At 34.3% G+C, this 22,386-nt stretch overlaps 1 protein-coding gene across 2 annotated transcripts in view; it reads right to left on the reverse strand.

The window, feature by feature from the left end:
• The window catches only part of LOC125683303 (carboxy-terminal kinesin 2-like), a 30,826-nt gene that overhangs the window by 7,591 nt on the left and 849 nt on the right, over positions 1-22,386 (reverse strand). For both annotated transcript variants that reach the window (XM_056142182.1, XM_056142181.1), the window contains exons 3-12: positions 16,706-16,910; positions 15,855-15,941; positions 14,136-14,370; positions 13,085-13,295; positions 11,192-11,359; positions 10,042-10,188; positions 6,030-6,146; positions 4,246-4,419; positions 1,355-1,522; positions 1,082-1,220 (exon numbers count right to left, since the gene is read on the reverse strand). In XM_056142182.1, the coding sequence (XP_055998157.1) occupies positions 1,082-1,220; positions 1,355-1,522; positions 4,246-4,419; positions 6,030-6,146; positions 10,042-10,188; positions 11,192-11,359; positions 13,085-13,295; positions 14,136-14,370; positions 15,855-15,941; positions 16,706-16,910 (1,651 nt within the window). The remainder of the gene's footprint in view (positions 1-1,081; positions 1,221-1,354; positions 1,523-4,245; positions 4,420-6,029; positions 6,147-10,041; positions 10,189-11,191; positions 11,360-13,084; positions 13,296-14,135; positions 14,371-15,854; positions 15,942-16,705; positions 16,911-22,386) is intronic.

Below are 22,386 nucleotides of genomic sequence, written 5' to 3' on the forward strand. Positions count from 1 at the left end.
TTTACCCTGCTGTGGTCAATTGTTTAACATTTAAAGTCTTATTCATTATCGTGTTATCATCTCCACATTAATGTCAATTCTTAACCAGAGAACCGACCGGTAATTAAATTGGCCGTATTATTGTGTATAATGTATATATATGAATACATCAATTGTTTGTTTTTGCGGCCAAACTCGTTGATTACAAGATTTTGATGTGTTTGATTTTAGTTCGAATATTTCATAAATAATTATGCAGTCGGTCACCATTGATATGGACATAGCAATTTTAATAAATAATTTTCTTTGAAGTTCGGTGCGCAACAGTATAAAAATGCTAATCTCATAAGACTATGCACCCCATTCTATTTTGACACTAAACTTGTAGCTTCTGACCCTAGTCAGTCTAAAATTAAAAAATAACTATGTTTGGCTTTACAGTCAACCCCACCTGCTCAAACATCTGATTCTGTCCAAATTGCAAAATCTTCCATACAAAAACGGAAATTTAATAGGGAATGGTTGAGATACGACTTTAAATTGGGTTTGATGTTTTGTGACATCTGCATTTCGGGCAATATACACAATGTTTTCACTGAGGGGTGTAGCATCATGAAGTTTATATTTTTATGATTTATTATCCGAATTTTGATTTGCATAATAGAATTTATCAAACAAATCAACTTCTTATTATTTCAGAAAGAAGTGTTTAGGTATGGTAGCTGGATATGATTAAGTAATGTAACTGATTCAAAATGCTAAAATAAGTGTAATGAATAAAATAATATATAATATGATGGAAATAATATTGTAAAGCATGGGATTATTTGTGCCGAAAGGGAATTCTGGTCCAGTGGGAGCACTGCTTTAAATCTATCTTATGTAAAGCGAGACCTACCTTGACAGACTTGCCTCCGAGTAATTCTTGTTACACTTTAAATCTATCTTATGTAAAGCGAGACCTACCTTGACAGACTTGCCTCGGAGTAATTCTTGTTACACTTTAAATCTATCTTATGTAAAGCGAGACCTACCTTGACAGACTTGCTTCTGAGTAATTCTTGTTACACTTTAAATCTATCTTATGTAAAGCGAAACTTACCTTGACAGACCTCCTTTGTGTGTTTGTTGACCCCGGAGATTCTCAGTCGGAATACACTATGACTCCGAGAAGACCTCTCATTGCACTTGGTCTCTGCGACAGCTCGGTTGTGGGAAGCTTTCCTCAATAATTCATGCACCTACATGTACAAATATTTGCTTTGTAAATACTAAGCTCTCTAGATGTGTGATTTACAACATATGTGCACCTTGTAGAACAATTTTACATAAACTAAAGTATTCACTGAAAATATACAGATTATCTTCCCCATACCTGACTTTCCGATGTCACTGTGACTGTTGTCAAATTGGTCACTGTCACATCCTTCTTGTCTGCTGATCCTGTCATTTTAATGTCGTGTCTCAGGTCATCACTATTGTTTCCTAAAAGGTCTCGAATTGTTTCATTGTAAATTTCCAGGAAAGAAGCCTCAAATTCGTACTGTAATACAAAATGAGGGAATCATTATGAGTATTCAATTAATTTGTAATGTAATACAAAATGAGGTAATTATTGAGAGTATTTAATTTGTACTGTAATACAAAATGAGGTAATTATTGAGAGTATTAATGGGGCGGTCAAATGATCAAATCCTGCAAAGCCTAAGATCTTCTCAGTAGATTTGATAATACTGATACACTTCATTATTTCTTAATTAATAAGATTTGTATATCATTAAATATACATAATTTGAGTTACTATTTAACGACTGAGGATTTCTGTTATCATTCTAAGATAATGTGTTTGTATCTACATGTAAATCAGAGATGGCTGGTTGAGACAAAGTATTGCTATACATTTGTCATTGCATTGTGTTAACCTTCCTTTTTGAGCTGCTGATATCTTCTTGTACACTATTGCCCAATTTTTTCCATGATCAGTGTGCCTTCTAACCTTTGAACCCTCAACTCCAACTTTTTTGGAAATGAATGCTATTTTGTTTTATTATACTTTCATATGAAATACTCGATTCTGATTGGTTGAGAAGCATTTGAAAAAACATAATATTTCTCTCTGAGAATAGAAAGCAAGCGCTCCAGGGTAATAGTATCTACCAACGGGTAACATTACTTGACAATGGGTGATATTATAAAAATTATAACATGCGTCAAATTTATGCACGTACGGTTTGATGTAGATTGTTAAATGACGTCGTTTGAGCATTTCTAATAAACGCGAATACCTGCACTGATATACAAAAACATTGCATTACAGTGATTGATCAAATGTCCAGGGACATAAGTTTTCCTGTTATTTGTATAACATTCAGTATGATAAAACAAACAAGCATTCTGAGAGTATAGCATGGCAATACAGAGTCCCTTACTATTTGCAAACATTCTTGGACCACAACAATATTTATTATGTAGGTTATGGTAAAAGGGATAGGAATGGTTGAAAATCAACTACTATTCAAGTAGAGACTAGACCAGGAAATATGACAAATTTATAATTAGGGCTGTTTCAGAAATGATATTTTTTTGTGTGGGTGGTCGTATTTTTTCATATTTTATTTGGTCCGTGGTTGGACTGTTAAAAAAATATTTATTATGGGTAGTGGGTAGTTTCTATTGTTTTATTTTGTGCCACGTGGGTGTTGAGTTTTCAGAATATTTTTATTGTCGCTCGTCGTGTTGGTTACAAAACGTCGGAGGGAAAATTGAAAACGTGCTTTCGAAATCGGAAGTAACATAGAACTATTCGAGTTGTCGCTCTTTGCAGCGCCATAACTTTCCATTACGGCACTCTTCAAATTAGAGGCGCGTTTAGTAGGGTCCCTTTGGACGTGATGGCGGCGAACTGTTCTGTAGATTATTACAGTTTACAGTGCATCGATTTTGAAACCAATAGGTATTCCGTTTTCTAATAAAAATAGGCAAACCTTAGTTGATTTATACGAGGGTACCGATGCGTTATATTTATCAGTTGGTGTGATGGTGATATAGAGGCCTCCGGGCGCGGGCTCCATTAGAAGACGAACGATTTGTGGAAAAACATATCCATACCCATTTCATGATAATAGCATCGTTTGGACTCCCAATCTTTCCAACATTCCCGCCATAGATGCCTTTGATTGTTGATGTGACATCGTTTCTTCAGAACTACTGTGATACAATGTCGCACAGGCATTACCGCATCATTGACTAGAATGTTTGTCCCGAAAACCTTGCAAGATTTGTACCGTTTTCATTTTTAAAAATATTTTTGTGGTGGGTCTGGTTAGTTTTTTTTTTTAATTAGATGGGTCATTGTAAAATGAGTTTATTAATTTGATGGGTCATGGGGTAATTTTTTTTTTTTTTTTTTATGGGTGCTTGGTATATACAAAAGGTGCCTCCCGACCCCCCCATGTATTTATTTCTGGAATAGCCCTTAGGTTTAAGTCTTTAACCAAGTCAATAAACAGTGAAATGTATAGTAGGTGACACCGAATAATTTAACTACATTGTGGTATTCCTATGCAAGAAGTTTTAATGAGTGTAGTACTCTTATCTACAGAAAAAAGAAACTTCAATGTAAACTGATAATTCATGCTATTTTTCTAAGTCCAGGGCAACAACAGACCAATACGAAATTCATACTTAATCTGTAACTTGTATTGGCAAAGCAATGGACCAAATATCAAGTGAATATCTGCAAGCATGACAACTAGGTCCCGAATACTGATAATTCATGCTATTTTTCGAAGTCCAAAGACCATAATTTAGTGAAAAATCAACGAATCGAGATGAAATTCTAACTTGATCTTTAACTTGTTATGGCATAGCAAAATATACTAAATATCTGCAAGAACATAGAAAAAAAGTGTGGAAAACTGATTTACCGGACTGACAGACAGACAGTTGGACAGAGTGCAAACTTAAAGTCACCTTCGATTTCGTTGGTAGGGGACTAATATAGCAGGTAACATTGAAAATTTTCACCCCTAGAGAAACCATTGTACGCCTTGGTTGACAATGGGTTTCTTGGGGTGATAATTTTCAATGTTGCCCTCAACTACATGCAATATCTGTATACAGTGCTCCCTCGATATATTGCCCCGTTATAATTTTGGACCAAAAACTGACTCCCAAAAATCCGACTTATAGGCGAGTATATACGGTATATATATATATATCTAATTCATAAAAAGTAAGTTCCTAACAAACAGTTAAACCTCCCACCTGCCATCCCTTGCTGACCAAATCCTGTGTACTTGTAAAGATCTGCACCACGGCCCGGGGGATCATACCCGTCTGGTCTGGACTGAACTGTGACGGCCCTTCCATCGTATACGTCTTACCCGAACCCGTCTGTCCGTAAGCAAATATACACACGTTGTAACCGTCCAGAGCACTCTGTAAAAAATCAATTAACACATGTAGCCGTCCATAGCACTCTGTGAATGAAAATCAACTAACACATGTAGCCATCCAAAGCACTCTGTAAATGGAAATCAACTAACACATGTAGTTATCCAAAGCACTCTGTAAAAAAATCAACTAACACATGTAGTCATCCAAAGCACTCTGTAAATGGAAATCAACTAACACATGTAGCTATCCAAAGCACTCTGTAAATGGAAATCAACTAACATATGTAGCCGTCCAAAGCACTCTGTAAAAATCAACTAACACATGTAGCCGTCCAAAGCACTCTGTACAAAATTAACTAACACATGTAGCTATCCAAAGCACTCTGTAAAAAATCAACTAACACAGGTAGCCATCCAAAGCACTCTGTAAATGATTGTTTTGCTGTTTTCTACCACACTCAACAATTTTTCAGTTATCTGGTGGCACCCAGTTTTTATTGGTGGAAGAGAGAACCCAGATACAATGACCACCGATCTTCCGAAAGTAAACTGGGAAACTTTCTCACTTACCGCCGTGAGTGGGATTCGAACCCGCGCAGAGCAGAGAGGCCGAGCGATTTTGAGCGCAATGCTCTAACCACTCGGCTACGAAGGCCCCTTCTCTGTAAATGAAAATCAACTAACACATGTAGTCGTCCAAAGCACTGTAAAAAATCAACAAATAAACGTAGTCATCCAAAGCACTCTGTAAATGAAAGTCAATTAACACATGTTGCCGTCCAAAGCACTCTGTACAAAAATCAACTAACACATGTAGCCATCCAAAGCACTCTGTAAAAATCAACCAACACATACAAACATGTGAAATTTGTTTCCATTTTACATGTATAATCATTAAGTAACACATACATGTACATGTAGTATCAGATTGATTGGAGTCAACATACAGACTGTATACGTAATCTGATTCCTTAGATACGCACATTATGGCCAAGTGTTGCCGGTAGAACATACATTAATTTCCTGCATTAGTATTTAGATACGCACATTATGGCCGAGTGTTGCCGGGAGAACATACATTAATTTCCTGCATTAGTATTTAGATACGCACATTATGGCCGAGTGTTGCCGGGAGAACATACATTAATTTCCTGCATTAGTATTTAGATACGCACATTATGAAGGAGTGTTGACGGGAGAACATACATTAATTTCCTGCATTAGTATTTAGATATGCACATTAAGGCCAAGTGTTGCCGGGAGAACATACATTAATTTCCTGCATTAGTATTTAAATACGCACATTATGGCTGAATATTGCCTAGAGAACATACATTAATTTCCTGCATTAGTATAATTTAGATATGCACATTAATGGCCGAATATTGCCGAGAGAACATACATAATTTCCTGCATTAGTATTTAGATACGCACATTATGACTGTGTATTTTGTAATGTATATCCCTAATAAGTTTCTTTTTATCATCTAATTTACAGGCATACATGTACAAGCACAATTGAAAGTTAGCATGCAAGTTGTTTATTTGAATCAGAGATGAATAAAAATTCAATTTATGATAAAGAGATGAGATGTTTTTCCTTCTTCTTTAAATTGATTTTACTGTACATCTATGAAGACATAGTCAGTGTACCTGTACAAGTTGGCAGATTTCCTCAAACACCTGACCTTGAGTGCTGTCTGGGTTAAATACCTTGTCAAAGGTAAACTCATACTTGTTGTTTCCTTTCCTGTTAGCTGTCAGACAACTCTACAAACGAAAAATAGAACCTGAAAATAATTCATCCATTTCAGTGATTTTTCAACATTTTTAAAAAGGTCCTGTGGTTTTCGAATTGGGAAAAATTGTCAACATTTTGATCAAATTGGGAAAACCTACTCATTATAGTAAATATGCTAAGGGCTGTTCCAGAAATGATCAAATGGGGGGGGGGGGGGTCGGGCAGCAAACGATATTTTTGGTGTGGGTGTTTGTATTTTTTCATATTTTATTTGGTCCGTAGTTGGACTGTTAAAAAAATATTTATTATGGGTAGTGGGTAGTTTCTATTGTTTTTTTAATTTTGTGCCACGTGGGTGTTGAGTTTTCAGAATATTCTTATTGTCGCTCTTGTCGTGTTGGTTACAAAACGTCGGAGGGAAAATTGAAAACGTGCTTTCAAAATCGGAAAAAACATATTCGAGTTGTCGCTCTTTGCAGCGCCATAACTTTCCATTACGGCACTCTTCAAATTAGAGGCACGTTTAGTAGGGTCCCTTGGGACGTGATGGCGGCGAACTCTGTTTTGTAGATTATTACAGTTTACAGTGCATCGATTTTGGGAATATTTTGAAACCAATAGGTATTCCGTTTTCTAATAAAAATAGGCAAACCTGGTTGATTTATGCGAGGGTACCGACGCGATGCGTTATATTTATCAGTCAGTGTGATGGTGATATAGAGGCCTATGGGCACGGGCTCCATTAGAAGACGAACGATTCGTGGAAAAACATATCCATACCCATTTCATGATAATAGCATCGCTTGGACTCCCAATCTTTTCAACATTCCTGCCATAGATGCCTTTGATTGTTGATGTGACATCGTTTCTTCAGAACTACTGTGATACAATGTCGCACAGGCCACAGGTGCTTGGGTCATAATATATGAATACACATCTAACCTGATACATATGACGATATGTAAATTACCGCGTCATTTACTAATATGTTGACGGTGCTACCGTTTGAGCGAGCGCAGCTTCATATATGTACATATTTTGTAATGTTCATGCTTTGATCAGGTTAAATTTAAACAATATCTATTTGCAAAATACTCATTACATGGATTTTCTCCCAGGGTTTTATATTAAAAATCATTAAACATGTATACATGAATGTGATTTAAATATTTTTATGCTATATATACATTTTATTTCTGCTGCCTTCACTGTAACTTGCTTAAACTTTGATGCACAACCTGTTCTGAACTGTATGTTCTCAGCCTCTACTTCCTTTTTTCTACTCTCAATCTTTTCAAGTTACTTATTGTATGATAAAAATGCCCAAACCTTTCAAGTTTGTAAAACACATGTATGTTTAAACAGCACTGTCTTTGAACACAAAACGCATATCAATATATCATGAAAATTTAAAAATAAATTGATAATTCAACTATTTGGCATGTATATGTCCCCCCCCCCCCCCCCCCCCCCCCCCCCTGCGAACCTATCTAATTAGAAAAATGAAATTCATATGATAATCCCCTTGTAGCAATGGTATGTTCCAAAAGAGAAAATTAGAAAAGTTTTATATATTGTACATAATCCTAGTTGTAACACAATGAAGAAATATTTCAGCATTCACATATAATCATTGAATAAAATTTGCAACATCATTGATTTCAGCCCCTCTCCTGGAATGCTGTTGTTGTGAGGATACATTAATTAAAATCAATTTACAAAACTAGAATTAAGGATTTTTCAGTCGTTAATTTATTTAGCAAGTGGCATGGGGTTGGTTATCATGAGGAGGGTGTGTGTGTGTGTGTGTGTGTGTGTGTGGGGGGGGGGGGGGGGGGGGTGTGTCATCGTGGTTTGCATTACCAGACATGTTAAAAGGAAATGGATTGAAGCACTTGTTATTTTTAGTCGCGGGAAAAAACCCAAAGACTTTTAAAAAAATGTTTTCAATCCGATCGATTTTTTGTAATTTTTTAAAATAGCACTAATTCAGTACCTGTGATCCCTCACATTTTCTAAAAAATTTTAAGAAGTTAGTCTCCATTTTTTTTTGGTTAGAATAATAAATTCCTATTGAGAATTTAGTATTTTAATCGATTATGTATGCCTAATGCTCACGTAATAATAATGTCCTGGTAGTATGACTTTTACAAGTACGTATTTAGATCCGCCACTGTCTGCCTTATTGTGACGTACATCAAACTGTAGACATGACGTCACACATCATCTTAGCCTGCCTTTCATAAACATTGCACTCCGTTAAACATTTCGCCTAATGGTGCACTAAATTTTGGAGCTAGGAGGCCACAAGATTAGGATGATATTCTGCTTAAGTTCACAATCATATTTCAAGGTGTGACATGGCGAGATCTCAGCCATTTTTGACAAGGGACTTCTGAGATTGGCGTCAAAAATTTTTCCCTTGTCAGAGGTTGAGATTTAGCTCGGATTATTTCCCGTGCTCTAGTCATTAGAGCTCGCAGTACGATCCAGCGCTCACTACTAGAATGTTTGTCCCGAAAACATCACGAGATTTGTACTGTTTTCATTTTAAAAATATTTTAGTGGTGGGTCTGGTTAGTTTTTTTTTTAATTAGATGGGTCATTGTAAAATGAGTTATATTAATTTGATGGGTCATGGGGCAATTTTTTATTTTTTTTAATGGGGTGCTTGGTATATACAAAAGGTGCCTCCCTACCCCCCCCCCCCCCCCCCCCATGTATTTATTTCTGGAATAGCCCTAAATAAATCATATCAAACAAGAAATCAAACACAAATTGATGTCATTCTTCCTTAATTTGACATATTAACTTTTTTTTCTTTAAGCTCTTTAAAATTTTCGACTATTCTTTCAATATCATCTAGAATTGATGCACGTCTTTGTCATGTCGTACATAAACAACTCACATTGAAGTTACATGTATTTTTTTAACAAATACGTTTTTGCCAATTTGTATTATTGGGGAAAGAGCAAGTTAAATTGGGAAAAAATTGGTAAATTTTGGGAGGGGAAAGGGCCCATATTCGGACCCAAAATGGGTCTTAAAAAATCACTGCATTTCCATACACAAAGATTGTTGTTTTATCTCAAAACTTCATACAATGTATATATATATTATCACTACAGTAACTTGATCCGAAGAGTCGGATCACGTCGAGTTGACAGGCGTGGATCATCAGATCACACGAGTTTGATCTGATGATCTGCGCCTGTCAATGAGACGTGATCCAACTCTTCGGATCAAGTATACATAGTAATGATAAATTTATTATATAACCCCTATGCATTTTAAATCCACATTTATAGGATAGTAAATGTAATTCAAATTATCAAAAATACAGACATACAGTGAAATTATGGTTTGTGTACGCAGTTTTGTTTGTGACGTGGCCCAAAAAACGCTGCGTTGCTGCATTGTGATGTTATCAGTTTCAGAGGATACTAATACGGAATCAGAAAACCACATCACACGCTGTGAAATCCACAGTATCAAAGAACGATACATTAATGGGTATATAATAAAAATTATTATCATGCATCAGACAAAATTGTTGAAATCTAATTGGTCGGATCTTGGTCACCTGACGCCATGGAAAAAACGTATCATGTGAGAAAAATCCGTATTGAGCGAGTAATTCATTGTTTGACATGCAGCCATGACAAAATTGGCGAAGCAATAAGTTGTATGATATAGACCCCCACATACACAGTTAGAGGTCTTTGACGTGATAAATTTGTTACCCAGTTAGTTAGTGACCTGATACGGAAAAATACATGGTGTGAAAAGAAAACTCGAATTGGGTGAGGCGTATCAGGTCACTAACTGTGTAACTAATACTACTACTACATGTTCAACAGCAACCTGACATGTCCACATTATGAATGATGTGCATGTCCAAGTACAAAATTGTGTCATACTGACCTCATTCAGTGTAGCATCTGACATTTTTTCTAATTCCAGTAATTTGCCGTCTGTATCAGGGAAAGCCATATGATGTACTGTACCATCATTTCCCAGTAACTCGTCTCCCAGTAAAGGACGGACTCGACAGAAGACTCGGATGTTTCCCTGTTAAATTATTCAAAGATAGAAATAATCCTCTATAATGTAACTTTCTACCTTAGTACCTCAAACCCTTGTTATGAGGTTTTAAATCTCCAGTATCATGATGCCAAGTTTTTACAAATACCTTATAGTCTGTATTGTGTGGTGGATTTTTTTTTTTAAAGCTTATCATATATTGGAGTTTTTACCCAAGTTCCTGAATCATGCTGTTGAGTTTTTACACTAATTCCCAATACAATATTTACCTTTAGCCATTGTATTGTATCATGGAGTGTTTTACAAATTTTAGTATCATACAGTTTTTACTGTAAGTTCCGGCATTGCTTAATAATTTTTTATTTTAAGGAGGTACTCTACATCGTCATAATGGCTGACTTCCTTCTAAAACATGGTGGAAAATATAAATACATGTAGCAGCAATATTTGTCTATTCATTTAAAAACGTTTTGCCTAGCTGAGTAGCTTAGCACGTTGACTGCCGAACTGTAGATAGCGTGTTCGAGTCCAGCAGGGGTTTTAAATTTTTCTCAGATTCCTTTCAACTAAAACTGTATTTTTTTGACTAAATAAAGTAAATTTGAAAATTTTCAATTTCAAAATATTGTTGTACATATTCTCCACTTTTCATCCATATCAAATGTCCCTGGTGTAGCATACCTCCTTAAATAGGATTGATGTGGAGTATAGGGTGAAAGACTCATGTCTTATCCATAGAATGATTTAGCAGAAAGGGTGAAAACTTTCCCAGCTATTTCTAGTGCTCTTATGAGATCAACAGAGATTGGGTATTATTGCAAGTGTTAGTTTTAACTGTATAAATCAAACAGGTGTTTCAGAGAGTATCGATACATGCCATTCATTCTGAAGATAATGAAATAACCTGAGACCTCGAGTCGGCTCGTGTTATCATAATTCATAACACAACATAATTTTTGGTTTTAGATGGTCTTAAAAAGGAAATTTTTTATCCTCAGATGTAGAAAATGACAATATTTGGAGTTTTTACTTTAAGCTCCTGTATTGTATTGTGTAGTTTTCGCCTCATGGTTTCATGTTCCTGATCTTTGATTTTGTAATTCTCAATCTGAGCCTCCATGTCTGCTAGCTGCTGCTTCAGATCAGCAATCTCCTTGTCTTTCTCTACACCTGCACTGACAGACTGCTCCAGACTCATCTGTAATTAATTCAGAGGGAATTTCAACATCACTCAAGGTGGCATTTGGGTATAACAGTTGAACAGACAATCTTTTGAAGATTTTTTTTAAAACCATCAATATTTTTTTTTTATGACAAACTGTTTTCAAAACATATAATATTATAGGTTTCTGTCATTTTCATTTCAAATATCCTGACTCGACAGAAAACACATAAGTCAAACTTGGAAATATCCAGTCTTCATAAAGCACCCTTCTGCAGATTCTAGTAAAACAAATTGAAGATTTCCAATTTTCCAAGATGATCTGCAGACCTTGGCCACTATTGCTCAAATCCAATGAGGTGAACAGATTGTTTCTAGGGCTGGGAGGATTCAGGGTTAGCTCGATTCGGTTCGGTTTCGATTCAGAACAGCACGATTTGGTTTTTTCCGATTTGGTTCAGGTTAGATCTAATTTATCTAGTGACAGCACAAAAATTAACAATTTTAATGAGTAGTATACATAATTTAATTTTATTCAAGTTTTGTATATAAATTATATGTCGTCATTTGTAAACATCATATCTATTTGTAACTGCATATTATAACTTTGATAGTAAAAGAAAACATTGACAGTCATTAAATTTGTTATATTAATGTGCTGCATAATTTTTGGATTATCAAACAAATCTATCGTCAATCGAAATTACATATGATATTGTTTTCATTTATATGTAAAAATTCAACAATTCTATCAATTGGGAGTCTTTGAAAATCTCTACATAATTGATTTACTTCATTCTCATATTAACTGTCGAAACATTTAATCTGTGTCATTATCTACGATGTTGATTTCACTCCAGCACTGACAGAAATAATACAAGTCATTATAAAGATAAACTGCAATGATCTTACAGACCATATTCTGCTGGTATCTGAGTGGTGAAAATGTGAAATCTCAATACAGTAGTGATTTAAATATCTGTTGCATAAAAATCCACATGACTGTTCTGCACACCACTCGCACGCCATATTTGTTGTTTTTAGTGTATGTAAAATCTAAACCGAACCGAAATTCAGAATTTGTAATCAGTGCATCGAATCGAATGATATGAATCATGGTGCACTGAAATTTTCGGTGCACCGCACAGCCCTAATTGTTTCCATTTCTCAAAGTCATCCCAATATTCAATGTCAAAGGCATAAAAACTAAGCATGGCCATGGCATCTACTGTTTTCAGCACTAATTTTTTTTTTTACAGTGCAATAGTATGGAAAAGAAGTCACCAATGACAGTGATTCTATACAAATTTCCTTGTACATGTATTTTTGTTGCAGATTTTTTTTTTTAGTATCATAAAATGTTTGATTGGAGAGGTTATAAGTTAATTAGGAATATTCAAAACTGATTTGTTAGGGGAAATATTGTTTCAAGTCGATATGTCTCTATCAGTGCCTACAACTTTGATGTTTATGGTCTTTTCATTTTGACAAATTCACCTTTGTGTTCACCTTTAAGTTGAGACAATTAGCAAAAACCAAGGCAGAGTTAAAAATAGTAAAATTTTGTACTCAAAACAGATCAAAATGAAAATACCCCCTACACTATTCTTTGTAGGATGAAACCTTATATTATAGAACAGATATAAGAATATTATCTCCCCTATTCATCAGAATACATGTAGCACATGTATTTGAACCAAACTCAGGCACCATTCAATTCAATTTCAGTTCTCTCCTACACAAAATGCAAAAGACCCCAACCTTTGTGGCATCAAGCTGAGCTGCTATGCCAATCTGAGCCGACTGTAGCTCTGCTACAGTAGATCGTAGCCCTGTGACTTCCACGGTTTTCACACTAATTTCCCCCTCCAAAGATTCCTTCTGTCTCTGTAAGCTGTCCCGTGAAAATGAGACGCTGTCGATATCTGCCTGTAGCTTCCGCTTTATTTGGTCAAAATTGATCTCCTGGTCTCTGAACAAAATATTCGTCATATATGAAGAAAATCCACATTAAAGCACCAAACATGAATATCCCTTTAGTTTTGTAGTTGACCGATTCTTTGTCATTCATGCTTGCTCATGCCTGTATTTGAATTTCCTTTAAGTTAACTCACTACACTAAATCTTATACTCTGTATGACACCACGTCACAAGATGGCAATTTTTAAAAAATGTTTTATGAAAGTATTTGTATCGATCGATTTGTTTGTCTATCATCGTAGCACAGTGGTTGGGCTGGTGAACCCTAGATCTCGAGTTCAAATCCCCCATTGTCTTTCATTCATATGTGTTGAAATAATTTTTTTGAAAATCATGTTTTTATCCAGATTTGTATATTTTTTGCCTTTTTGGCATATACACTTGTTGTATATCATATCTTTTATAATTAAGGTGGTTCACTACACCCAGAAATAGTTTCTCAAATCAGTATGAATTGGTTTAATTATAAAAGATATGATATACAATAAGTATATATGCCAAAAAATATACAAATCTAGATTAAAACATGATTTTCAAAAAATTATTTCAACACATACATGTATGAATAAAAGACTCTAGGGGATTTGAAGTCGAGATCTGCGGTACACCAGCCCAATGCTTTAACCACTGAGCTACGATGATAGACAAACAAAATCGATCGATACAAATAATTTCACAAAACATTTAAATCGCCATCTTGTGACGTGGTGTCATACAGAGTATAAGCTTTAGTGAGCTACCTTAAATCAATTCGTACTGATTTGAGAAACTATTTCTGGGTGTAGTGAGCCACCTTAAAGTTATTGCACATAAATATGAGGGTTAAGTGAACCTTATCTGCTTCTGATATTCCTCGATTTGTTTAGAAGCCCCGTGTACGATTTCCTCTTTGTTTTGGACGTCCCCGTAAAGCTGTTTTTTCTCGGACTCCAGACTGGCGATGCGGTTGTTGTAGTCCTGTAACTGACTTTCCAGACTGTCTCTCTTTGAGGACTGTCTGTTCAGCAGTTCCTCCATGTCTTGTAGTCGACCCTTTAAGTCCCATGCTGGTCGCTTGGCTTTGGTACCTATACATATTGAAAGATGATATTTTTGATTCCTTCTGTACATATGATATGAATAGTGATGGGCAATCGGACCAAAAACCATAATCGATTATTGGTAATAATCAGACACACGTAATCAATTATAATCGGAATTGCCATTTAAGTGGGTTTTTTTCCTCAAAATAGATACAGAATCAATCATTAAACATATGAAAATAACATTTGAATTCTTCTTTGTTCCTTTTGTTCACAGGTACATAAATCAGAATTTCAATATATCAAGTAATGGAATATATTCATAATCGCAATGTCTGAAAGTTATCTGAGTCAGACTCCTTTATCTGACTGTTGAATGTCGTTGTTATTACCGATAATTCTCCCGCCATTTTGTTTCCTTTATTTTTGATCAAGTTTGACATGCAAAAAAGAAAATCTTAACAAAATTAAAGATTTCCGGATTTTTTGGGGTCAATGACTTTTATTTTGTGATCGATTAGTAGCATCATAGAGCTCTAAACGACCAACAATCGATCATTGGCGACAATCGTTTCATCACTAGATATGAATACCTGTTGTTTTGAGTTATGAATCTTTAGATATGGGCACCTGATTCTTTTAGTAGTGAGTCTTGTGATGTAAGTACAGTCTTGTGATTGAAGACTGAGTTATGATGTAAGTATGAAAAGATGAAGATAATGAACATTGATCAATCTCATAATTTATAATGAATACAAAATTAAGAGTAAGGCAAACACAAACTCCTGGTGATACCATAGGTAGGGATCAGGTGCCTATTGTTTTGTGATGAGTACTTACTGCGATGAGTACTTACTGTGTTGAGTACTTACGGTGTTGAGCTATGGGTTTTGTGGTTGAGTCTTGTGATGAGTACTTGCTGTGTTGAGTACTTACGGTGTTGAGCTGTGGGTTTTGTGATGGAGTCTTGTGATGAGTACTTACTGTGTTGAGCTGTGGGTTTTGTGGTTGAGTCTTGTGATGAGTACTTGCTGTGTTGAGTACTTACGGTGTTGAGCTGTGAGTTTTGTGATTGATGATTGTGATATGAGTACTTGCGGTGTTGAGCTGTGAGTTTGTGATTGATGATTGTGATATGAGTACTTGCTGTGTTGAGCTGTGAGTTTTGTGATTGATGATTGTGATATGAGTACTTGCGGTGTTGAGCTGTGAGTTTTGTGATTGATGATTGTGATATGAGTACTTGCTGTGTTGAGCTGTGAGTTTTGTGATTGATGATTGTGATATGAGTACTTGCTGTGTTGAGCTGTGAGTTTTGTGATTGATGATTGTGATATGAGTACTTGCTGTGTTGAGTTGTGAGTTTTGTGATTGATGATTGTGATATGAGTACTTGCTGTGTTGAGCTGTGAGTTTTGTGATTGATGATTGTGATATGAGTACTTGCTGTGTTGAGCTGTGAGTTTTGTGATTGATGATTGTGATATGAGTACTTGCGGTGTTGAGCTGTGAGTTTTGTGGTTGAATACCTGATACTTTGGGTACACTGTTGGAAATGGGTGGCTTCTTGTTTACTACACTTGTCTTGGTAGCTGAACCTACACTTGACTTTGGTGCTGAAAAGAAAATATAATTGAAAGGGAATTCATGTACACCTATCAAGGAACCATGTCTATTCTAATATTGTAAATCATTAACTATCCACGATATTTAAGATTGGATGAGAAATAATGATATCGTATATCTTTTATGATATACATTTTTTATGAATCACCAAATTGTTACTATGAAAAAGCTACAAGACTAAAACTAGTAATTCTGTGAAAATTAGAAATCAATGCCTGGGTGGTTCTCTGAATAAACATTTACCAGTTGTTTAGTTTGTATTCTGTTGTCAACATATTGCCACCTTGTATCTCAGGAGTTGTCAATATGTTGACAAATAATCTCTCGGTTTTTTTTTTTAACTCCTAAAAGTAAATATCCATAGCACAACTGGTTTCCAAACATGTAAAAATCCATTAAAAAAATAATGCTAATATAAGGAATACAGATCATGCTATAAGTATTTAAAGTGAAAGTCATAATAAAAGAATCAGGATCAGTATTCTTGAAGTAGGGATAAGGCACTCTAATTTAATTATACACTTTATAGATGGTTTGCAGTCCAATATCAAAGAAAATATTACAAATACCATGAGGGCATGTGAGGCCCTGGGTATTCCACTCCTTGGTTATTTCGAAGACTGCTGGGATTTGAAAAATTAAGACTTTAAGTCCAAGAGACCATGGAAAAAACTATATTAATAAAAACAATAATCTAACAAGTCCTGTGCTATAATTTCTGAGATTATCACCAATAGTTTACACTATTCCTCACCTGGTTTGGTTGTAGGCCTGACAACAGCTGTTGTTGTTTTGTTTAAATTTGAAGTTGATCGCAAGCTTCCTGTGCTGTTACTAGGACGGAAACTGTGATTTAAACTGGTATTACTGGCCGAGTGAGTATTTCTGTCGTTGAGATTTTCTGTGGACGCACTTAATAATTTCCTCCTCTTTTCTGTAGCTACTTTCTTGGTAGAATTCTGTAAAATGGTAACTCATATTATCTATATTGATTCAATTCATGTTTATAACTCTGTCTTTTGGTTTTCTTTCCTTATGTAGTAACATCCCCTTATGCCCTGTTTGGGCTCTGATAATAGAAATAAATCTATCGTTACTTCTCTCTGATATTTTTTATTTTGAAATGGAAACAACAATGATTAATTTACATACATGACAGAGCACCTGTAAACAAATACACATCTATTTTACTACAATAATTATTTAATATTCTAGCCTGTTTGAACTATGATTATTAAATTGTTTTCATTTCAAAAAACCAGACTGTGTATCGGATATTATATAATCCAAAACTTGTTTAATTCTAAAGCTGAGACAACCAGATATAATTTTGTATAATACATTTAAAAGTGTAATTGGTCGCCAGTTTTTTAAAAACTGTCTTGGTTTGTCCCCTTTAGGTAAGCATGAAATGATTCCTAGTCTTTGCGAAATAGGAAGTTCCCTCTTATGATATATACAATTAATAGCTCTAACAACATAATATTTAATGTCATTCCAAAAAAATTTAAAGAATTCAGTTGTATAACCATCGCTACCCGGGGATTTGTTGTTTTTCATATTTTTTAATACTTTAAGAACCTCTGCTTCTTCAATATCATCCTCCAGTTTTTTGGTTGCATGTGTATCTAACTTGGGAGAATTGTAATCTGAGATGAAGTTTTCCAGGTCGACATTAATTAAGTTAAAATCATTATTAGTATATAAGGCTTCATAATATTTCTTGACACCTTCTAATATATCTGACTGATTGTAAATTGTACCAGTATCCAACTGAATTTTTTTGATAGTTTTATTTAAATAATTTCGGGATTCTAAATTACAAAAGTATTTTGAAGGTTTTTCCCCTTCCTCTATCCAACGTGCACGAGACCTAGGTAGATATATAGGGGAGAATACTCGATTTATATATGATATTATGTCATACACTGAAAGAAATAATATCCCAGGCCTTCTAGTTCTCATTGATTTCGAAAAGGCCTTCGACTCAATGTCATGGTCATTCATATATAAAGTTTTAAAGTATTTTGGTTTTGGGGAAAACTTTATTCAATGGATAAAAATCTTAAACACAAATTTCAGAGCCTCAGTTGAACAGAGTGGCTTCTTATCCGAACAGTTTGATATACAAAGGGGATGTAGGCAGGGTGATCCCATTGCACCTTATTTATTCATCCTATGTGCAGAAATTCTTGCAATATTAATTAAACAAAACAAAAGTATAAAAGGCATATGTATAGAAAACACAGAACACAAAATATCGCAATATGCAGATGATTCTTCACTAGCCCTTGACGGATCACCTGAATCGCTTTTTGCAGCTCTAGATACGATAGAATTTTTTTCCAGTTTTTCTGGTCTAAGGATTAATTCTTCTAAAACAAAAATTGTTTGGATTGGTTCAAAGAAATTTTCAGATCAAGTTTTTCACCATACAAGATGGAAATTAGATTGGGGATCAACAACTTTTAATTTATTGGGTATTAATTTTTCAGTTGACCTTACAGAAATTGAAGATATAAATTTCGGAATTCAAATACCAAAAATCGTTGCTCTTACTGAACAGTGGAAAAGAAGGATTCTTACTCCCATTGGGCGGGCTACTGTCATTAAAACCTTGCTTATTCCAAAATTGAATCATTTGTTTATATCACTTCCTACTCCAAAGAAAGAAACAATCTCTTATTTATACAAAATTATTTTTGAATTCCTATGGAAATCTAGTGTAGATAAAGTTAAGAGGTCTGTGATAACACAAGACTATCTATCGGGTGGTATCAAGATGGTTGATATAAGCAATTTTATTACATCATTGAAATGCTCTTGGATTAAAAGGCTTACTAGGTCCAACTGTCAGAAACCATGGATAAATATTTTTTTTGCCATGTATGGAAATGATATTTTAAAGAAATTATATGACTTTGGAGATAGTTTTATTGTGGAACAATTATGTGTTAAAAGCAATGTTTTTTGGAAGGATGTTTTTAATGCTTGGTTTTTTTATTTGAAGACTAGTCAAAATCTTCCAAATATTAAAAATAATTTCCATAATATTCCAGTGTGGTACAATTCTAATATTAGAATTGCGGGAAAACCTGTGTTTTATGAGAAATGGTATGAAAAGGGGATTAAAGCTGTTCAAGATTTTTTTGATACTGATTGTAACTTCCATACCATAGAAAAATTTCAGTGTTTATACAATCTTCAAGAAGTATGTGTAATGAAATACAATAGCATTATTACTGCAATTTCAAAATATTTAAAACGTCTGTCAATTGATAGACACTCAACCAAACAAAATGTTAATCCATGTATGCCTATATTTTTTGAACCAGTTTTATTACATGAAAGATGTTCTAATATTATTTACAATATTTTAAATGCAAAAGAAGATATCCCAACTTCTATGGGCAAGTGGAAAACTGAACTATCTTCATATGGAGTAGATGATATTTCAGTGCAAGATCTGTTTAAAATTTGTTTCAAAACATCTAGTGATTCTTCTGTTCAGTGGCTACAGTTTAGAATTTTACATAGAATTCTTCCTGTTGGTTATTATTTGAAAAACATTAGTGTTAAAACAGATGATCTCTGTAGATTTTGTACAAGTAATATTGAAACAATAACACATATTTTTACTTCGTGTAATAAGACCCAAACATTGTGGAGTGAGTTAAGTCTTCATATATATAGAAAAATTTCAGAAAGAATTGGTTTTAATGTGTCAAATATAATATTTGGTGAAATTCCACTGTCTTTAAATAATAAAGCCATAAACTTTATAATTTTATATGCTAAACAATACATATTTATCTGTTTAATGCAGAATAAAGAACCAAATCTTGTTAGATTACTATGTCACTTAAAGTTTAAATATCATGTAGAGAAATATGCTGCAATTCAAGCATTTAAAATACATAACTTTGATAAAATATGGATGAAGTGGGAAAATATTTTTGCAATTGATTAATTATTACTACATGTACTTGTCATTATTTTTAGTACATGTATTATTGTTATTATTATTACTTTCACTATTGTACAGCAAGTAACCTAAACCACAGGGAGATGTATGCATGTATGAAAGGTATGTTTGTGTAAGTGTTTGATGTATTGTATGAAAACAAAAAAATAAATAAATTATTAAAAAAAAAAAAAATTGTTTTCATTTCTACATGGGATGTGATTATACCGGAGGTAGGGTTGGATATTAAACATCTATTAAGAATTGTCTATTTGGTCAGGTATTTCTGACGGCATGGACAATGAGTAAGAATTGTTATCAGTCCTACGTCAAGTAGTGACTGTTAGTGAATGATTGCTTTGAACATATATTTTTTTTTACGAATAAGATCAAAATTTGAATAAGCAATGGCTGCAAAATAAATTTAGAATTAGCATGTAAAAAGACTCATTAACATTTCTTGGGGACAAACCTTATTTGGCCAAAATAAAATATATGTGTGTTTCGGGTTTCCTGACCCTACCTTTCTTTCTGCTGCCAACCTAGCTGCAACAATGTAGCCCTCTCCGATTTTTTTTAAGGGGGTGGGGGGACGACGACTACAAATCCTTAGGATCTCTGTAATGGTGCAAATGCGGGAGTGATTACTCCCACAACAATTTCGATCATTCTAAACATTTGCTGACTTTCTTTACGTAAATAAATTCATATTCTATGTTTCTTAGTCAAAATAAATTTACAACCTGCAACTTACGATTGATGAGGTTCTATTCTACCGTTTTCAACAATTTCGATATATTCCAATTTCTAGATTCATATTAGTGCACCATGTTTGATGTACTGAAGTTTCAACTTCCGATTGTCAAATTGCATATGCCATAATATAACGTAGTATTTACAACAATGTACAAGTACAGAGAAGAAAGTCATTTCGTCAGTATTAAAAAGGTTTAGATTTAATATCAAGTTAAAAAACGAACAGCAGAGTGTAAAATCTTTCTGCAACCATATGATTTTCCTTTCTTTGTCGGAGTGGCTCGAGTAACTACATTTTCATGCAGATTGTCAATGTTTAGGTTTTTCGGTAGATCCACCTACGAGATCTCGTAATAACAAGCATGGTAGAGTAGACGAAGAATTTTGCATGTTGTACATGATGTTTAATAAAAATCATCTTTATTAGACATACCCAAGCACAAAGTTGGTACTCCTTTTGATGTAAACAACATTTGGGACAAATACGCGGAGCTTATTCATAAAATTATTTTGCACCATTACGAAGATCCTATGGAATTGTAGCTAGTGATGAAACGATTATTGTCAATGATCGATTGTTCAGAGACCAATGATACTACTAATCGACTACAAAATAAAAGTTGCCAACATCGTTGACCAAACAAAATCCGGAAATCATTTCAACTTTGATAAAACTTTATTTTCTGTATGTCAAACCAGATCAAAAATAAAGCAAACAAAATGGCGGGAGATATGAAGGACGGTAACAACAACGACATCTGTCACATTCAAATAAAGGAGTCTTATCTCTCATACATTGAGATTATAAATAAATTCCACTATTTGATACAAGTATATTGAAATTCGGGATTTATTTACCTGTGAACAAATAAGAATTCACATGTTGTTTCCATACGTTTAATGATTCTGTTATCTATTTTGAGGGGAAAACACATTTCCGATTATAATCGATTATATGTGTCCGATTATTACCGATAATCGAGTATGGTTTTTGGTCCGATTGGCCATCACTTATTGTGGCCCTATCCCGAAAACGTCAGAATAAAAAAAATCAGATAGGGTTACATTATTGCAGCTAATGCAGACCCTAAATATTTTATTGACAATATACATGATATATATTCATGAAAGAAAATAAAAATCCTGAATTTTCAAACTGGATTTTTTTCTTTGCATTTGAGTTTCTCTCATTTACATTTTAACTACTATTGATCTTCAAAATGTGTTAAAAGTATTTGTAATGTATATAGACCTGTATTGAAAGCCTATCAAAAACTATGATTTCAAATAAAATGTTTTATCTACCTACCCTACATATTTTTTCCGAAGCAAAATAAGAAATACATATATTCTATTTGGGCTTTTTCTATGCAATTAAAGAATGTAAAAGGACTCATCAAAATTTCTTGGGGACACACCATAAACCATAAAGTCCAGGACTCACCTAAAAAAAATCCCTAGTAACATTTTTCAATGAACCACAAGCCTACCATGATTATTCTCTTCGGAGAAGTGGACAAGCATTGCCTGGATGTCCATGTCAGTCCACTTTTCTAAAGAGAATCATTTAACACGATGGGCATGGATACCTCATACGTCAGACACTTATTATTGGACTTGCAAGATTGCTCTTTAGAATAATATATTTGCAATTAGATATTGACTGGCGCTTTGAATTAATTGACGGGAAGGCTGTTATTCGTAATAAGATGCCA

The sequence above is a fragment of the Ostrea edulis genome, chromosome 6 (genome assembly GCF_947568905.1).
Source record: "Ostrea edulis chromosome 6, xbOstEdul1.1, whole genome shotgun sequence".
Taxonomy (NCBI): domain Eukaryota; kingdom Metazoa; phylum Mollusca; class Bivalvia; order Ostreida; family Ostreidae; genus Ostrea; species Ostrea edulis.